General features: G+C 42.1%; 1 protein-coding gene across 4 annotated transcripts in view; it reads left to right on the forward strand.

Annotated features, from left to right (window-relative positions):
- The window catches only part of AKAP7 (A-kinase anchoring protein 7), a 1,351,667-nt gene that overhangs the window by 227,913 nt on the left and 1,103,525 nt on the right, over positions 1-20,229 (forward strand). For all 4 annotated transcript variants that reach the window (XM_085611892.1, XM_085611893.1, XM_085611895.1 and 1 more), the window contains exon 4: positions 2,597-2,733. In XM_085611892.1, coding sequence (XP_085468018.1) covers positions 2,597-2,733 — 137 coding nt within the window. The remainder of the gene's footprint in view (positions 1-2,596; positions 2,734-20,229) is intronic.

Genomic DNA, 20,229 nt, shown 5'->3' on the forward strand with positions numbered 1-20,229 from the left:
ACTAATTCGGTCTGTTCTAGACGCTGTACAAAGTTTGTGGCCTATTGCAAGGATGACAGATCGATCCCCTTCAAGCTCAGCTTTCTAATGTACTTCTGTTTGTTCCATCCTTTGCCTGACATGGCTTTGCTGGGGCAACCTGTGAAGGTTAGTAGTTGGCTCTTTGAATCTTTTTGCATTTACTTAATCAGCCCTCCTTGCTTTAGTTACTGTTTGTAATGTGAATTTTGGAAGGGGTTACGTATACATTTCCACCAGCCCTGTATCTGATGTCGAAGTGGCATCTTAATTTAGTCATTACATTATTCATTTGCACACCCTTTGAACGCATTCACATTTATTTTTTGAGGTTGCTTAACCCTTAAGATTGTTTTCCTCATAGCCATCTCTTCTGCACACATCATCAGTGGGCAGCAGGTCCTGTCAGAGCATCTGCTGCATGCCACGTTCTTCCCTGACAAGTTGGTACTCCAGTCTCGGGCTTCCTTTAATCCGAAAGGGGTAATGCTCTTTCATTTAGGGCAGTCCATCAAGCTTCCTATTTTCTACTCTCCACCCCACCCTCGAAAAAGGGGGAGAGGCATCTTCTGTTGGATCCAAAGGCAGCTCTTAGTTTCTATACGCATTGGACTAAGAAGCACATGATAGGTGACCACAGAGACGTTTTAAGGCATGGGCAAAGTGGGCTCTGGCCCAGGCCCCCAGCCTTTAATGGGGCCCCCTGATAGAGCCAGCTCTGTTCTGCAGAGATTCTTGCCCTGATGACCTTGACTAATTCTTAAACAGATTGTAACAAATGCCGTTTTCCATTAACTTATTTTAAATATCCGTGATGTGTGAGTCTATTACAGACCTTTTGCAGATAAATATTGCGTTTATGTTTGATTCTTTTAGACCGAAACAGGACCTCACTTATTCATATGTCACAGAGATTATTTGCATTAATACTAGTGAGCTGCTGCTGCATTGGAATATTAAAACACACCTCAGTATCCCTAAATATTAGATGTAAACACATTTTGAATTTGGACAAGTGTGCCTGTACACTGTCAGTCACCTGGCCAAAGAGGGCATGAAACAGCGAAAACTGGATCATAAGTTGAAAGCTGTTCTGAACAGGGGCCCCCAAAATACGTTTAGCCCAGGGCCCCCAAAATCCTTAAGATGTCCCTGGGTGACCATGGGAAGACTACCAACCTTTTGTTGAATTTGCTGGGTGAAAGAAGGAAGGGCAGTTCAGAAATAACCTTATTGAGATGGATTGTCCTATGTGTCAAAATGTGCTATGCCTTGGACAAGAAAAAGCCTCTTGAGGGCCTTTGGATTCATTTCACCAGTGCCAAAGCGGCTGCTGTGGCATTGCATAGTGATGTTCCAATGCCTGACATGTGCCAGACATCTACAGAAATGTCAGTCCACACCATCACCAGGCACTATTATATTGTCAGTCAGGTCCACAAGGACGGCCATTTTGTTTGTTTAGTCTTGCAGGACTTTCTGGTGCAAAGTCCACTCCTCAAACACACAACATTTTGGAAGGTACTGCCTTATTATCTCCTCAAAAGTCGAGGAATCTACAAGTGGAATCTGCAATTTCAAGTATCCATCAGAAGAACAAGTTACTTTCCTTTGGTAATGCTCTTACTGCTTGATACCCTACCTCACTGCAGACTCCTCACTAACCCCCCCCCCCACTCCCCATTCCATGGAATGGACTTCTCATGAGTCCTTAGGTCACATTTTAGATTCAGAACATTGTTTTCAGATATGTCTGTTTCTCTGTGTAAGGGCACAAAGAATACCTTTGAAAACTGACGTCAGGTTGCATGAGTCATGCCCAAATATTGCACTTTGTCATCATTTCTGGTGGCAGGACGAAACCTTTGTGAAGTTCAGGGGGGTCGCCTACCCGTGAGCAGGATCTATTGAATAACATTTTCCGGATCCAGTCTGGTGCCAGGAGAACCTCAAAAGTAGAGGAGTCCATAGCTAGAGAATCAACCTAAGAGAGTGTAAGTGAAGGTGTGTAACTTGCTCTTTTTGGGCACAGCAAGGAGGCTACTAGTCCACTAACCTTAACTGTCACAGCAAAGCACTTGATTGTTAAAAATAAAGTAAATAGGGTTAATGTATAATAGGAACCATAGGCATTAGATGTGTTTGTATGTATGTATGGGAAGCAACTGAGTGCTAAATGAGATAAGAGCCGTATGCACAGTTTTTGAACATTGACAGTGATGCGTAGTGAGAGATGCCTAACACATGAGTGAATGGTGCTCTGTGAAAGTTGTGTCTTTAATTGCTGAACTGGTGCCGTTTGATGTCCGTGGGTATAATGTCCTAGATCCTTGTGTAGACTGAGAAGGCTCCCTTCTGGGCTTTTCTTTCCCAACACTTCGACCTCTGACCAAGGGAATTGATTATAGAAGACATAAATGAATGACCAAACATTGATTATTTAAGCTGTAAATCTCGCTATTGTAAAAATAGTGCTTATTCTTCTTATCCATTGGCTTCTGGTTGCTTTTCTGACTCATGTACATGTCTGGGTGCAGCTGTTTTTTGCAAGTGCTCACACTTTAGTTTTTAACTACAGATCGTTCAAGACATTGAAATGATTCAGGACGCGTTGGTAAAGAAGGAGAATCGACTTTGTAAGGCAATGGTCCCTCGTGGCACTCTTCATATCACACTTTTTGTGATGCAAATAGCCAGTGAAGACGACCTCTGCAGGTGAGTGTTTCCATAATGTGTCAAATTTGTGGATGTAACAAAAAGTTTGTGATGGACTACGAACCTTATTGCCTGGCAAAGCCAGTAGACACTAATGATGATGCTAGGTAACTGCTGTGGTGGACGATTTGATACACAAATATATCAACTAGGAACAGGAATAGCAAGCAAACCCGTAGAGGGCGTATAGTTGTAATTTAACCAGTAGATCATCAGATATTTTGAAAAGTGGAAGAGAGCTCCGAATTCTACCTTTTTAATGCGGGCTGTTCCAGAGTATACCCTACCTACAAAGGTTGTGGTTGGACAATTTTATTTGCCTGTAGAAAATGAACATTTTCATAAGGCGTGTGCCTGTCTCTGCTTGTGCTTTGTGGGCTGCTGTAAAAGCTTAAGCTTATGGATGATTTGTGTCTCCATTTAATAAATCTAACTCTGAGAGAAAATGACTTATCTTTTATGGGCAGTTCATTACAAAACAGCCAGATCAAAATGTAGAATGTACTTCCATTTCTAAAAATAGCGCATATACTGGAGCAGAGAAATCTAGGAAGAGCATTTGACGGTCTTCCCATTTTTTTGTCTTCACTTGCGCCATATTTTAAATGCCAGAAATGTTCCCTCAGCCCTAATCCCCCATCCAATAGGGTGCTCGAAATCAGAGGAATTATTTTAATAGTAGGAAAGTGGTGATTTCTGTGGAGTGAACTTAAGGAATACAGGTTGGTAGCAAGGGTTACACATTTTAAACAGTCCTGGCCCCTCGCCGGCGTTACACCTCGGCATACGATTAGAAAGATGGTTATGAACCCTTAAGAATAGACTCCTCAACAATAGACGCAAATGGACATAGCTACAAGGCAGATAAAATGTTTAGCTTGAAGGAGTGAGGGAGATAAACAAGAAGCCTGCCCAAAGGAAGAGCACATTTGGATGATAAATTCATTTACCCCTTGGTTGTGGGGTTCCTCAGGGTTCTTCCCTGAGCCCCACTCTTTTTAATGTGTATATGAGTTCCTTGGCGGAACTTGTAATCCCTCATGGCATCCAGATTGTCACGTATGCGGATGACACCCAGTTAGTCGTTTCATTTAGTCAAGAGGACAATTCTGCCCCAAATCTGGCCTTATGCCTGCAAAAAGTCTCTAGATGGATGGACAACTCTTATTTGAAGCTCAATGGGGACAAGACGGAACTTATGTTTTTGGGAAACCATTCCCCTTGTACAACAGCCTCTTCTTGGCCTAACTGTCTTGGTCTCCAGCCCACTCCCAAAGCAGAAATTAAGAGTCTGGGAGTGTGGGTAGACCATAATCTGGATTTTAAGAAGCAGGCGAGTAAGGTAGCCGCTGGCTGCTATGGAGTGCCCAGAATGCTTACGAAGATTCTCCCTTTGCTTCCACTCACTGTAAGAAGAATATTGGTCCAGGCACTTATTCTCTCACTGCTACAACACACAAGACCCAATCTGATACTACGGTAACTAGTTAGGAGCTTTGTGTAAGAGACTGAGAGGTATAAATTTCTTCTTCTACACCACGTGAGGTGCTACCTTGTTTTGCACATATTTTTCACTGATTCCCACACGGTGGTGGCTTCTCTACATCTGTGATTTCACAGGGTATTTTTTGTTTTTGAACACAGTGACTGTTGCTGTTGGACAAGGTTCTTGTGGTTTTTATGGATTTACAGGGGCTTGTGAATAAGGGACAATCTTACATACGTATTTGGTGGAGAGTGGTGTAGAAGAAGGAAAATTTATACTTCTCAGTCTCTTACACAAAGCTCCTAACTAGTTACCGTAGTATCAGATTGGGTCTTGTGTGTTGTAGCATTGATTTGAGTGGGGGGCGACCCAATCTTGTTTTCTTCCCCCTGAGCTCCTTGTTGATTTGACTTATTCTCTCACGCCTGGACTATGCAAATGCCCTGTATTTGGAAGCTCCCCTGGTAGCCATTAAGAGGCTCCAGGTCATTCAGAATTGTGCAGCACAGTTACTCACTAACTCCTCTAAGCGCATTTCAGCTAAACCGTCGCTTGCAACACTTCATTGGCTACCGATCTCCCAAAGAATCCATTTCAAGGCATTATGTATTGCTCATAAAGCCCTCTCGAACAAGGGTCCCCTTGTTATTAGATCTCTTATCCAGCCCTACTGCCCGGCCAGATCGCTCAGATCGGATAAAAAGCAACTAGCTATAGTTCCGATTATAAAAACAACGCGCTGCGGAGGACGTCGTTTTGGGTACAACGCTGCAAAACTTTGGAATAACTTGCCATTGTCGATTCTTTTGTGAATCAAACTATCTTTTGTTTCGTAAGCTTCTAAAGACTTTCCTGTTCCCTTAAGTCCCCTATCTGCTCAAAGGGTTGCTGTAGCGCTGGGATGCTTGAGGGTAGCCATGCGCTCTAGAAATGCCTTTTCAATTTCAATTTAGTTAGCTAATAAGTGAGTTAGTGCAGCTTCTGCCCTGGTGTAATGGTTGCCTAAGGCTAGCTGTAAGCAGATTTTAATAGAGATGAGAGGAACGCTACTGAGTCCTACACAGAGGAGAAGGGGGAAAAAACATATGCTTCTGACAAAAAACAAAAAATCGAGTTCAAGCAAAAGGGTTTTTCATTCTTTAGATGTTAGCAGAGAACCACTGTGTCTGCCTGTCCTACCGTTGCATACACGAAGAATGAAAACAAGATGAATTGTGGTTGATTGAGAGTCCTTTTCGGGCAGGGGTGTTTGAAGTCATTCCCAGTTTGATAGGCACAGAACGGCATGCACAGCACCTCAGAAATGAGTGGAAGCCAGTGCAAAGCTGAAAGATAGAAAGCAGTAGTGGCTGGCAGGGAATGAGGGTGGAGACGGGACAAAAAAAAAAAAAATACCACTTACCTCTTCCTCCGACCGCGTCCCTCCTCCGCCTCGCCGGCGTGTCCCGGAACCATGAAGCACCCAGGCTCCCCATAGCCAATCACAATGTTGCAATGCAGTGCTGTGGTTGGCTCCCCTAAGACAATCACAGCGCTGCAATGCAGCACTGTGAATGGTCTGAATGCCGTGGATCGGCTCTCAGATGGGGACTGGGGGCCTGGGCATGTTCCCGACCAGGCTGTGTAATGCAGCCTAGTGGAGAACATGCAAAGTGTGCATGACTGTTTGGCCGGACCAAGATGGCTGGCCAAGCAGTCATGCCCACTTGGAGGGTGCAAACCACTCTTCCCCCTGTGCCTCCGGCCCCGCCACGCCCTAACCCAGCCTCAAACCTGTGAAAAGTAAAATGATAATAATGAAGTTAGTATAATTTTATTTTTCCTGCTCAAAGAGCATTGGGGCGGCGCTCCCTCACCTTACCGGAGGAGCCGCCGCTGATAGTAAGAGCTACAGACCAGAAATCCCCGTCCCTCCCCTCCGGGGTGTCCACGACTGTGTGAAAAATAAATAATGTTGACATTAATATAGTCTATATATATATAAAGAAGCAGAATTTACATTTCTAAACGTTCTGTAAATGAGAAGGGAATTGAAATTAAAGGCTAACAATCAAGTTGATTCATAACTTCATTTGTTGGAACAGTGCAAGTACAGGAAGCATAATATATTATATACGCATTAGAGCATGCATTAGAAGGAAAAAACAACAGTGATATGGTAGAGTTTTGCATATGTCTTCATCTTTATGTATCAATAACCTAATTTAGAATAGTTCCAACCTTCCCATTAAAATTTAAACTTAGTTTTTTTTTACATTTGTTCCTGAATTAAATTAAATATTTCAATTTTGTGTATTGTTTCGAGGTTCAAATCAGAGAATTTGCTCAGGTCAGTGTTCCCTGACTTTCCTTAATGACTTACCGAGGGTCCCTGTATTCTAGTAATGTTTCAATGGGGGTCCACAGAAGTCAAAAGGTTAAGAACTGCTGCTCTAGGAGAAGAGATCCATGTTATCTGCAGTTTTTAGACCAGGTATTGTGGCATCCCTAGTAATAATGGGTTACTATACTTCAGTCTTGGCAAAATGTTAAACTGAACTATTGTTTTCTGAGCAGAGGGAGGTAGGAGTGGGAAAATCGTCTTTAGTACTCTGAGCAGAGAGACGCTTAAGGAGGTGATCCTGTTGATTTGTTCTTAAAAGCTGAGATTGGTAATGGCGATAACTTCAAGACAACAAACACTCTGAGCAAGTGTAGGTGGAGGGCCAAGACTAGAATGCCACCAAGCATCTGACCAAGCTGCCCCTATCCTATCGAAAACCAGAATTTCTCTGTTGTTGAAGTTTCTGTGGAGGAAATTGTAAGTCATCTAGTCTTCTAAGGATCTAAGACACCCTTTAAAGCACAGTTGATGGTATTTGACATCCCCTGTCAGTTGCATGATTACATTGGTGTAATCTGGTAGCCTTTTCAGTGGTGTCACATAGATATTACCTATGGTCACACTTAATGCTGATCCCTAAATGATCCTACTAATAAGATGTTTACTTCTCGACAAGGAGCGGGGAGGAGAGGCTACAAGGATGTAGACATATAGCTTACAGTTGGCTGTTAGGGAATGGTCCATGGTAAACATTTTTGGCAACAACATTACTACTCCTTGTTTCTAGGAGGGAAAGACAATGCCCTCAGCTAAGAAAAGATTTCAGTGCTGGATTAGTTGATGGGCTGTAGTTAAAAAAAAAGGCAAGTTTTTGGCTAGAATTGTCCCTCCAGAAATGGACACAGCTTTATTCAAATAATGTTCTGATGAGGGGCTATCTTCATCATGCTCTTCTGATTAGGTTATCCAGATCCTATGTAAGAAGCCTCAAAGGTGGTCTGGATATTAACTATCTTGGAAATAGGTAGAGAGACTAGAGCAAAGTCCCCGGACTCTAGAATAGATGTCGAGTCAACCATAGGAGAGGTGGAGCATTTCATAATTTGAAAGAACTGCTTAGTCTGATTAGGGGAAAAGAGGGTGCACATGTAGCAGAAAGAAGCTCTAGTGGATTTTAAATAAGCCATTATAAAAGCTTTTTTCAGATTAGGAGCCTGACAAAGACACCAGTGCTGTTCTAATGATTTGCAGGCCTTCGCTGCACCATTTAGCTCAGGAAACAACCAAGTAGCTATTGGTCATGATCTATGTGACTTAAGTTCTTTAATGTTGACTACAGTATTGATGGCTTCAGTTAGTCAATGAGTAAAGTAAGTGTTAGCCAGTTCCAGCTCTTATGTGACAGAGCAGTCAGAGGATTTCAGACGATTAGTGGATTTATTGTCAGAATCTAGAAGTTTACACCAGTATGGCAAGACACTGGCTGGCATTCAGTAAAATCAACCTATTGCTGGACAAAAGGGCCAACAGGAAAGCCAGTGGCAAAGTGGTTATACCAAGGGACTGGTTCTAGGATGTTAATGGTAATCACCAAAAAGTTAGAGAAGATTAAATAAATCGTGTACATTCAAACTCAAACTCCCTCTCCACGATCAAAGGATGTCAAGTGAGACATAGATCAGCACCTTGAAAGACATCAAAAGCCTTTCTCCATCGAGGCTTGCTTTTGAATGCAGCATGGACCTCTCTTAGATATCCCAAGTTAGCTCATGAAAACAAACTCTGTGCGGCCTGCTACCAGACGCTTTGCATTCTGTATCAACAGCAATTGAATATAGCACTAGAAGAGAGCTTTGCCTTTGGAACACAGGGGCACATACCCAATATCCAAATTATTACATACCTTCCCTGTCCCATCTCAAGTAAAGGAAGGGAATGTAGACCGAGGCACCTGTAGTAGATTTGTAGCAATAATAATAAGTGTAAGAATTCACACTTAAATCGGATGAATTAATTAAAGGAGTTTAATCAAGATGCTGAGTACATAAAGTGCATGCAGCTCTGTGGGGAACTGCTGTGACAATGAATCATAACATTCTTACAACACAGTTAGACATTCTTATTACCTACTTATCATTCTAAACATGGAGTATCTTAAAGAGATACACCATTACTACACATCTCCCTTCTTAACAAAATTAAATAACAAATAAAATAAATAAAGTAAAACACAAAAAACATACTACTCAAAAACGAACAAACTCATCAAACCTCTTTGGAGTAATAATGCGTCTCCCAAATTTGCTGGACTTGTTTTCCACTGTGTTGTCTTTAGTCACCTTCCCACTATGCAAACCTGATTCCCCAATATCCACCTGATTCTGAAATTAAATCTCTTCAAAACCATTAGACGACTGACTACCCCTATTACCTTGTTCTTGAGGAACTTCACAACTCACACCAGCATCCGAATCTTGTACAACTTGAGGCAAGTCCAACAAAGGAAGATTTTGAACCTGAACTCCAGATTCAGAGTTCATAATCATCTCATTCTCCTTTTCAAGAGATGGAAAAACATCCATCCACCAATAATCCCTTTTCCCTTCTAAAACACATTTTTTTTTAATCATTGTATCAGCAAAACTCGCAATGCGACTCATATGATGGACACTACCATCATCAAATTGCACAGTGTTTCTCATGACTTTAGTGACAGTCCTTGGATCTGAGAACTTAGACTGTACTTTGCTTGATTTTTTTCTGCTCTTCACTCTGACACTTTGTCCAACCTTCACACAGACTTCTTTGGTGCCATGTTTAGCATCAAAATAAAGCTTTTTTTTGCATTGAGAATTGATAATGGATTCCCTTACCTGTTCACAATTCCAGTCATACTTTCTGCTTCTACCAATCCACCCTGGATTAATTTTGCAATGGGGAAACCTACCACGCATTAATCCAAATGGACTCTCCCCAACCGTATCATGGATAGTAATTCTATATGACCAAATCAACTTGTTAAGTTCATCATCCGAATTCTTATTTCCTTTTTTTGCCAACCGTAAAACAACTTTTAGGACTCTGTTCGCTCTCTCCGTCACAGAATTTCCCCTAGGGTGATACAAAGCTGTGAATTTCTGTTCAATACCAGTATTGTTCATGATTTTTTTCATTAAATCTGATTTAAATTGAACTCCATTGTCCGTTAATATGGAAGCCGGAAAACCCTCTCTTAAAAAACATTTTTCTAAGAAACTAATAACAGTCTCAGTATCTACTTTAGTGACAACATCAATTTCAAGCCATCTAGAAAATAAATCCACTAGTACTAAAATATACTTGGTGACCCCATCTTGCCAAACTAAAGGTCCCATAATATCTAAAGCAACGTCTTTCCAAGGTAAACTTGGGTAACTAAGTGATGACATGGGAGGATTGAGTGTTTTTTGTGCTTTGTCTGAACACTCACAATTAATACACTCACGTACATGTCTTTCTATATCGAGATCAATTCTCGGCCACCAATATAATGCTTTAATATTCCTTTTAGTACGAGAAACTCCTGGGTGTCCTTCATGGCCTATGACCAGAAGTTTTGTTCGCATGCCTAAAGGAGGTACTATTTTTCCTCCTCTACAAACAAAATAACCATCTAAACTTAACTCGTCACAAACTTCCCAAAATGCTCTTAACATGGTATTGAGTTTGCACTTGTTGGACCAACCATTAATGATCCTATTTTTGACCGTAGATAAAATTTCGTCGTCCTTGTATTCTTCCTCCCAATCGCTTCTACGTAAACCAGTTGTGTCGCTAAACACTCCAGCCACACAGAAATCACACCAGGGATCAGGATCAATATCTTTCATGGGTAAAGAAAGCCTACTGAGGAAATCAGCTATGAACTTTTTTGCTTCCGGCACATATTTCACTTCATAAACAAAGTCTTGAAGTCTCATAGACATTCTAGCAATTCTTGCTGATGCCCTTGAAAGACCCTCAGTTGTGAGTAGTTTTGTCAAAGGTTTATGGTCAGAACGTAACAAAAATGTTTTTCCCCATATGAATTTCCTAAAATGATCCATGGCCCATACACAAGCCAAAGCCTCTCGTTCTATCACCGCATATTTCTCTTCTGTTGGGGAAAGAGAATGAGATGCAAAAGCTATGACCACCGCTTTACCTTGTTCCGAAATTTGTGACAAAACACCCCCTAGACCTGTTCCACTGGCATCAGTAGTAACAATAGTATTTGTATGTGGATCAAAACCCTGTAATGTAGGTGCATAAGCAATGGCTTCTTTGATGCTGTTGAGTGAATTCTGACATGCATTACTCCACACAAAAGTAGCTTTGTTTTTCATTAGTAAACGCATCTCATACGTTTTTTGTGAGCAGTTGTTGACGAACTTTTAATAAAATTCTGCCAACCCAAGGAAAGTTGCATTGAGTATGGCTTCTACCAGACTGTTCTTGGGTTTAATGCCAGAACACCCAATCTCATGACCCAAATAAGTAACTTTTCTGCAAATTTGCACTTTCTGCGTTCAGCAACCAACCCATTGTCTTTAAGGATGGACAAAACTTCTCTTAGTATAGTATCATGCTGTGTCTTATCCTTCCCCATTATTACAATATCGTCCTGGAAGAATACGACCTCTCAAATGTGGCTGAATAGGCTTGACATCAGCCTCTGAAATACAGCAGCAGCTGATGCCAACCCAACCGGCATTCGTTTAAATCTATAACAACCAAAAGGTGTACAGAATGTGGTGAACTGTCTGCCACCTTTGTCTAAGACCACCTGGTGGTACGCAGCCGAGAGATCCAAAGTGGAAAACCATTTGGCATTGCGTGTTAAAGACAGCATTTAATCAATTCTAGGAAGTGGAAACTGGTCAACCAATATATTGTTATTAAGATACCTTAAATCCACACATAAACGGGCTTTGCCATTGGATTTGCGTGTCACGACTAATGGAGAAACCCATTCTGCTGCTTCTACAGGTTCAATGACATTGTTAATTAGCATTTTTCCAACTCCTCTTTAACTTTATCCCTGACTATAAAGGGAATATTTCTTGCTTTATGTATTTTAGGAATTGCTCCCTCCTTTAAACGAATATGATGGGTAAAACGCTTTAATTTTCCCATACTAGTAAACACTTCCGGAAACTCTTGTAGCACCCATTTCTTAGTGTCCTCCCCATCACACAACACCAAAACCTGCTCCTTACTGTTGGGATTCAGAATGATATCTAACAACTTTTGATCTTTCCATCCCAAAACTGATGTACCTTTCTTCGCTATATACAATTTTCCCACAGATTATCTCTCTTTAAAACAGAAAATTAAGGTTCTAAAACCTAACATGTCGATTTTTTCACCTGTAAAACTTTTGGCAGAAACATCATTAGCCTCTAACCATTCTCCAATCTTGTTAGTAAACTGGTTTTTCCATACATCTTGTGATACGATGGTAAAGGGAGACCCTGAATCTGCAGCCAATTGGACTGTGATGCTACCCAGGGAAAGATGACACAAGGGTTTTGAAGAGGAATTACCCGTGATATTTAGTTCCACTTTTTTTTTTTTTTAACACAATTCACCTGCACGTCATTATCACTAGAGGTCGAGGAACTTTCATCCTCTCCTTTTAGTAAACAAGCAACTTTTTCTTTAGAGTTTTTCTTGTGTTTGCATCTGCACACTCTAGAGAAATGTCAGATCAAACCACACTCCAAGCATTTTGCAGACTTAGCTGGACATTTCTCCTATGCTGCAGAGTGTGAGTAACTCCCACATCTGTAACAGATCAGATTGCTACATTTCTTTGGTTCAATACCATCCGATTTTCTGTCAGTGTTATCTGACTTTCTTCTCTCAAACTTTGCACCTTGTAGTTTTTGTTTGTCACTTTCTTTTCAATAACCTTCCCCACCATTTCTTCTGAACCTTTTTTATCTTGAGAAAGTGTAGCTTTTGCACAACGTTCAGAGACTTCTGCTTTTTTAACCATCGCAATGATGTATTTCAAACAGCCTTCACCTTCCACCCACAACTTATCCTGTAAGCTTTTATTCTTGGTATACATGACCACCTGGTCACGTACGAACTCGTCATGCAGTTGTGCAAATCAACACCTACTCGCTAATTTCTTCAATGCGGATACATATTCTTCTATTGACTCGTGTTTTTCCTGCTTCCTGTGGAAAAAATGAGTGTCTAGTGACTGCAATACAAACTGAGGGAGAGAAATGGTCATCAAGATCCAAAATAGCCAATTTAAATACATCTAAATCCCCCTCAGTTCTATCGTGCTTATGCAATTTATTAAATATACGTAAACCTGCAGGACCTAACGAATACAATAGCATTCTTTTTTTTCTTTCAGGTGAGAATGTTCCGCTGATATCTTCTAGGTTCGCAATATAGTTGAGAAAGTACTCTTTCCAGTCTAACCATGCCACTACAGATTCACCAGGAGTCACCAAAAATTCTTTTGGGGAATTGATGTGTGGATTTGAAAAATTCACATCTCCAGCCTTGTTTGTTCTTGATGAATTTGTATCTGTAGCGTTGGTCGGCATGACTCAAGAAAAAAAATGAAGAAGAGCACACCCAAAAGGGTAGTGTAAAGAAACTGTCCTGAAAACGTGAGTAAGAATATCCCTTTAGCAAAATGGATGCCGAGCAAACACAATAATATATCCCAAAAACTGCAAGTAAACTTCAAGTAAATAGTGCTGCATGCACTTGTCACTGTACATGTACTCAGAGTTATTACCGTGAATTGCTGTTAATATTGCTGCACAGCTTCATAAAGTAAGTGTAGATTAGGAAGAAACAGCTCAGTTGAGTTCAGCGCGACGTTACAGTCGATAATCCGCTGCCATGGAAACCAACATCAAACAATATGGCCGCCGTGCGTGAGGTTCCAGCGTTATTACGTTCGCTGACACACAGAGGGTGGTGTCAGGGCAAGAACGACACTTTCCGGCCAAGAAGAAAGACGCTAGTTGCAGGGTTTGAAAAGAAAATGGAGCGCGGCGATTGTGGCATTTAAAAGTAAGTCGGTTGCGCGCGTGGCGAGCGACTCACTTTTTCGCCACACTTACGGTCCAAATAAAAAAAACAAATCATTGTGGCTCACCTCGATAAGTCTCAAGCAGTTCACACGTTGAACTTCCTGTTACTCACTGTTCTGTCTTTAAGCGCCACCTCATGGTTCTCCTCGCATGCCCACCAGCAGTCTCTGGAGCTCACGGGATGTTTTCCTGTGCTGCAAAACGCTTGTTTAACGGTTCTGCTTTTCTTGGATGGAGAACTGTGCTGTAAAACGCTTGCTTAATGGTTCCGCTTATCTTTCTTATCTGGAGTTCCGAAATTGCATCCACAATCTTGCGAGGACTCGCTAATCCCATCCTCGTCACCAAAAATTGTAGTAAATTTGTAGCGATAATAATAAGTGTAAGAATTCACACTTAAATCGGATGAATTAATTAAAGGAGTTTAATCAAGATGCTGAGATGCTGAGATGCAGCTCTGTGGGGAACTGCTGGGACAATGAATCATGACATTCTTACAACACATTAGACATTCTTATTACCTACTTATCATTCTAAACATGGAATATCTTAAAGAGATACACCATTACTACAGCACCCTGCACCTGTATGCCTGTAAGGCAGGACTTTGCGGCCACCTGCCAGCGCTTGCTTGACCTGGTAGACAAGCATGGGTAAACTGACGCCCCAACACCGAGTGACTGCCTCAGCGCCTACGGCGCCTGCATGGGGCGAGAAGTCTACGTACCAGTGTTTGCATTGAGGAGAGTCTCTGAGCGCTGCGGCCAGAGGACCTTAAATGGACCAACAGCATCAAGTGGCTTGTGCACGGCGAGCCTACTCAGTCCGCATGGGTGCCGCAAAACCGAGTGTCCCACGATGAGTGCCAAAAACGGTGCAAGACACAAGACTGTGCACCGCATCAAGAGTCCCCTGTCTTGCCCATATTTGAGCTGGCCAGCACTGGCAAGGAAAGCCGCACCAAGCATAAAGTGCCCACGCTGGTAAAGGGCGCAGCTGCAGCTTCTGCAAGGGTGAGCTTGTGTCGTGCCTTGCCGCAGTAAAACAGTTTGCTGCAGGGGTCTATCAGCTCAATGGTTCCAGTGAAGAGACAAGGAAGCAGGGCACGCACAGCTAGGTGCATGCAAACCTTACCGCCTGCGAGTTACTCCTTGAGCAAGCCGCGTTACAAGCCTGCATGACACGCAACCTCCCTGCCTGCCACAGTCTGCGTCAGTGAAGAGGAGAGGAGAGGAGCATTTACCTTGTCCGGCCTCTAACAGCGCATGCTGCACAAAAGGGTTCCATGTCAGTCTTTAGAATGCCGGTGGGACAGCATGGCCACTACTAAGCAGGAAGAAGACTGCCATGGGAGAAGGGACCTGCGGGCCAGAGAGAAACGGTGGTTGCAGTGCTGCCTGGCCACAGCTCGTGGCATTGCCCCCAAAGTGCCTTTTCTATACAGCACCTGCAGCGAGGAACCAGAACGTCCTGTATGCCACGATCTGAGAAAGTGCAGAGCACCACCTAGCTGCAGCCAAGCACACAGCGCTCTGCCGAGTGACCTGCTTGGGAATGATGCGGCCTATACGACGCTCGTGAAAGCAAAGCCACCTAGCCGAAAAGCGTGCATGACAAGATCCGCCTTACCGAACCGTCGTGGTGTGCTCCTGCATCTGTCTCCAGCATCTTGCTGCACCGCAATTGGCCCTGGATTTGAAGTACAGTAAGGAGACTGGTATTCTGCTGCGCAGTGGCCGGTCGTGAAGCACGCTGCTGTGCACACCAACAACCAAACCGGCTGCCAGATGCCATGCGCACCCAGGTGGTGAGGTGCCATCACCACTAGTCCAGAAGAAAGGAGAATGGGTGCCACAGCCTGGGAGGAAAAGGATTGCACCTGCCCAGATCAGCCTGCATCTCCAACCTCAGCACCTTCCTACTCAGTGCCCTCACACACTACTAGGCCCGCAGTGCCAGGAAAGCTGCCGGGGCCTGTGAATAGGGTAGCACTGACACCTATTGACCACTGGTGGTTACTGCACCAGCTTAAAGGTAACACCCTAGAAGGAAACTTTCAGCAGCATTGTGAAGGCTACCCTATCACAAGGGAAAGCCAGAGACTGGCTAACAGTTGTCTATCTGTTTGTTTGAAGGAAGAAGAACCAGGAACACTTCAGAGAGCCACAAGAGACCTAAAGCTGCCCAGCTAGGAAAGGACTGCCAGGTTCAGTGAATTTAAAAAAAACCTTTTCCTTAGTAAGACCGAGGGGACAGATGGGCAGCACGCAAGTGCGGCACAAAGGAAATGAAGCACTACGGTTTAAGAGCTGCCAAGTGCCAAGATAAACCTAAGCAGGAAAAGTAGTCAGCCCACGAAGGGCATAATGGAAAACTTGCGCTGTGGCCCGCAAGTACCTGTGTCTGTTGACAGTACCACAAGTGAGGAAACTACACTACACGCCCCTGGTGATTAACAGCCGCCGCTGCAAGAAAGAAGGGAAAACACGCCAAGTGCCAGAAGAGGGCGTGTTGCATTTGATAATGAAAATTTTTATGGTGCATGTCACTGTTTTACTTTACTGCTATGTTTCTTTAATTGCATGCGACTTGTTTATGTTCCACATGTGTTCCACATTCTTTCTGGAATACTTGTAATGGATGGTTCCACTAGGTTGTGGCCAGTTGCACCTGGACATCAACCTAGGCGGATGCCTTTTTGCCGTGCTGTAAATAAACCTACTATTTTACTTCCAATTGACTTCAGCAACTTCTTAATATTGGCGACGAGCTGGACTTTTCACTCCTGCCTATTCTCAGCACGGGAGCGGAGTATTACATAACCCACTGATTTTTTATTTTATTGACTGGAGAATTTTGTCTGTACCAATCTGTTTGGACATTTGTCTGCAACCATTTGGATTTGTGTTTCCCAAGTGACGATTGACGATTTTTTAAACATTTTAGCATTGGATTTGGATTTCACATTGGATTTGGATTTCACTACGTTGGGCGCATCATTTAAATTTGTCGCTCTGCACACATCGTTCTTACCTGACGTGAACATTTTCCACCGACCATCTATTATCCTGCTGTCATCGCGCTCTTCTGGAATTTCACTGAGGGAAGATACCATGAACACTCAGCCAGAGCAGCGTCATACATCATCGCGCTGATCTCTGCGTGTAACGTATAAAGCGGCCATTTTGTTGTTACCTTGGCAACATCCACTACGCATCGGAAGTTTGTCCGCATGACATTGACACACTAGCTGTCGCATTTAATTTTGAAATTTTTACGGTGCATTCGGAAGTGTGTTTATTTCCATATTGGCATAATTTTACACACTAATAAGCGCATTTTAGTTTCAATTGGTGTATTAAATGTCATTTTTAACTTGGAGAGAGCCCACGTTGATACAAGCGAGTTACCACAAAATCAAACTTGAAGAGAACCACTGTGGCACAAGTGAGTTTCCACGAAATTATTTGTTATTATTTCTCTTTTTATATTATTCTTAAGTATATTTATTACAGCTATATAAATATATATTCTCCATGTCAATCTGTCAACTGGACATTTTAGACTTTTACTGCAAATTGACACTACAGCATATTATTATCTGCAAAATGTATTATATTAAAATAGAATATCTTTATTGTTAACCTCATACTCGTATATCATGCAGTTTGAACCACCTGCAAAATTTCTTCAAAATAAATGTGATCCACCTATTCCATGGCCCAGATGGAAAGAAGAGTTTATTACCTATATGAAAGCCATAGATGGTGAGCGCATGGGCGCAGAAAGGCAAAAAAGTATTATGCTTCATTTTCTTGGTTCTGAGAGACAAATAGACTTCAGAGCATTACCTCAGATTACGCCACAAAGTGGAGAAAGTGATAACATGAATGTATATGTTGAGGCACTTACCAGAATGGAAAAGAGGTTCAAACCTACATCTAATATCGCTTTAAATAGATTTAAGTTCTATACCAAGGCACAAAAAGATGATGAGTCATTTGATGACTTTCTAATGGCCGTGAGATCCTTAAGTCTACATTGTAACTTTGGCAACATCACGGATGAGATGATACGTGATCAATTTATTGTACATGTTAAAAACAAAAAGATTTAAGAAACGTTATGGGTCATGGATGGATGTTGTAAAACAAACTTCTAACAAATCTACCACTGAGGAAGACATATGTGCTGTTAAAACAAAAAGTGAGGTGAAAAATGATATTCCACTAGGAACAATTCGGTCTAGATACAACAACGGTTTTTCTGGTAAAAGACATGATTATTCTTTTAATTATAACACGTTACAGATGTGGAGTCAGAACCCATGTGGCATCTTTCCAAGGATGTCCCGCAATCAATAGAGAGTGCAGAGTTTGTGGCAGAATGGGTCACTTCAGCAATGTTTGCAGAGATAAACGCTACAATAACCAAACACAAAGCACTACTTCTGGTACTTCTGAAACTAGCAAGGTCAGCAGTATCAGAGAAATCCCTGATCATAATAAAGGACTGGAAATATGTACAAGGCATCCTTCCTTATCTGAAATATGTTTCAAAATGTAACTTCAGTTTGTTTCATGTAGACAGTAACAGATTGTCATGAAGCCTTAGTCCTTCCCTAATGTGCATGGGAGCCAGTCTGTGTCAACCAACATGAATTTTCATGCCAGACTGTATTGATTGAAACAGATAGGAATGTGTCCAAATTGGTGACAAAGTTACACATACCCCAATTAAATCTATGTGTCCTTAGTTATATCCAGATGAGAAAGCAGTGATGTTGTGAAAAGTGATACCTAAAAGGACATTTTCAGATGGAAGGTTCCATCACATAGATGTTGGAGTATCTCATCTTGATAAGGCAATATCGGGGCCAAAATATGTCCCTTTTGCACATGTGGAAATGTTTGTGCGCCTTACTGAAGTGGTTTAGGAGTCTATCCAGCCATATGTATTTAATAATGCTGTCAAAGCTATTTGTCATGGACAGAAATAAAAGTTGTTAAGAGACAGAAGGCATACATGATATGGGAGCTAACAAGGGGATTTTCTAGACTGTGAGCAAACGGTGTGTGCAATTCTTCCCCACAGGCATGATATACTGATGATTAAGAAGGCAAGTTTGAGTGCCTTAAAGCTGGTTTACTATGTAGACTTGGCAAATACTTTGTGAGCAAAGTTCATGTTCAAATCTCTTTGCCCAGATGCTGTCAAACTGTTCTGTCTTTACAGCATCATATGGGCAAGGCGAAGGTGACAGCGGCCACGTTGGCGGGGAAGAAGCTGGGCACTGTGGTCCTGGTGCAGATGATGCAGCGTGGAGTACAAAAATCCCTCCATCCGTCACAGACCGTAAATCACATAGACACACTCATTCACTACTTTCGCTGGTGGGGCCCATAACACCAACATTCATCCTCTTTTGGTCTGTGTTACTAAGGAGGTGATTATTCTATTAGCTGTAATGGAAGGAAATACCTATTTGTCTCCAATGAGCGATAGATCCACCTAACCTTCTTTCCCTCATTAAGACCTGAACATCACCATTAGTATCCCTTCCATGGATAGGCCTTGAATCAGCTAGCTGCTGGTTAAGGTGGTTTCTAACTCTATAATTTCTTTACATTAATACATTTTCTCAATAATAATATTGACCCGACACAGTTCTGTAATAATTCATTTAAATTGTATATAAATAAGGAAATAAACCATTGATTAAGTAAGCAGCTTGACATCATATTTACCTATTCTAGCGAAATTTCGTCTTCTAAGTCAAAGTTTTGGTAATCAGTTCAGTCTGTCAAAGAAAATGGAAACAGCTGTCCTGCAGTGCCACCATCCTCTCCGTCAGCATAACGTCAGGAAATCGAAAATCTGCTGAAGGGTCCCGCTCTCAACCTCTCTATTCTATGGTATTTTATAGTAAAATCACATTCCAAAAGTATCGAATATTAATTTTGAATGTTCCTGATTGGTCCGTTGAAATGGTTCAACAGGGTTCCCATACGCTAAATGTCTCTTTAGATGTAGTTCATAATTTCTCCGGTCCAAAGTATCTTTTTATTGTTTCTTTCAGGGCAGCTGGCTTGTAGCCCAGAACGTCCTTGAGGGGCACAATCAAGTTAGGGTCATAGGAAGGCCACTGCTGCTGATGGTGACGCATGCGCACTTCACCCAGAGACTTTCGCAGGGGTGTGGAATATAATATAATATCTACTTGTCCATGGGGCAGGTTGTTTCATAAATCTAATTGTCCTGTAACAAAATCCACTTGTCCCTTTGGTGGCATGTAGTATAGCGACAAATTATAGCAGAAATCTCATTATATAAGAGCTCTGATATAGGCTCTCTGATTATGCCAGAGCTCATACCTGTTGGACTTGGCCCTCTTTGCAGGGTCATCCCTGAACTTTTTGCCTTCCTCCTATATTTTTTCTGACCTGTTGTTGGCTATTTTATGACTCTGGGCCCTTTACCACTGCTGATCAGTGCTAAAGTGCATATGCTCTCCCTATTATAAATTGATGTATAGATTAGTGATTCCATGATTGGCTGGTTTGGTTTACCTGTCAGACCCTAGTACAGTGCACCAGGAG

Source organism: Triturus cristatus, chromosome 6, assembly GCF_964204655.1.
Source record: "Triturus cristatus chromosome 6, aTriCri1.1, whole genome shotgun sequence".
Taxonomy (NCBI): Eukaryota; Metazoa; Chordata; class Amphibia; order Caudata; family Salamandridae; genus Triturus; species Triturus cristatus.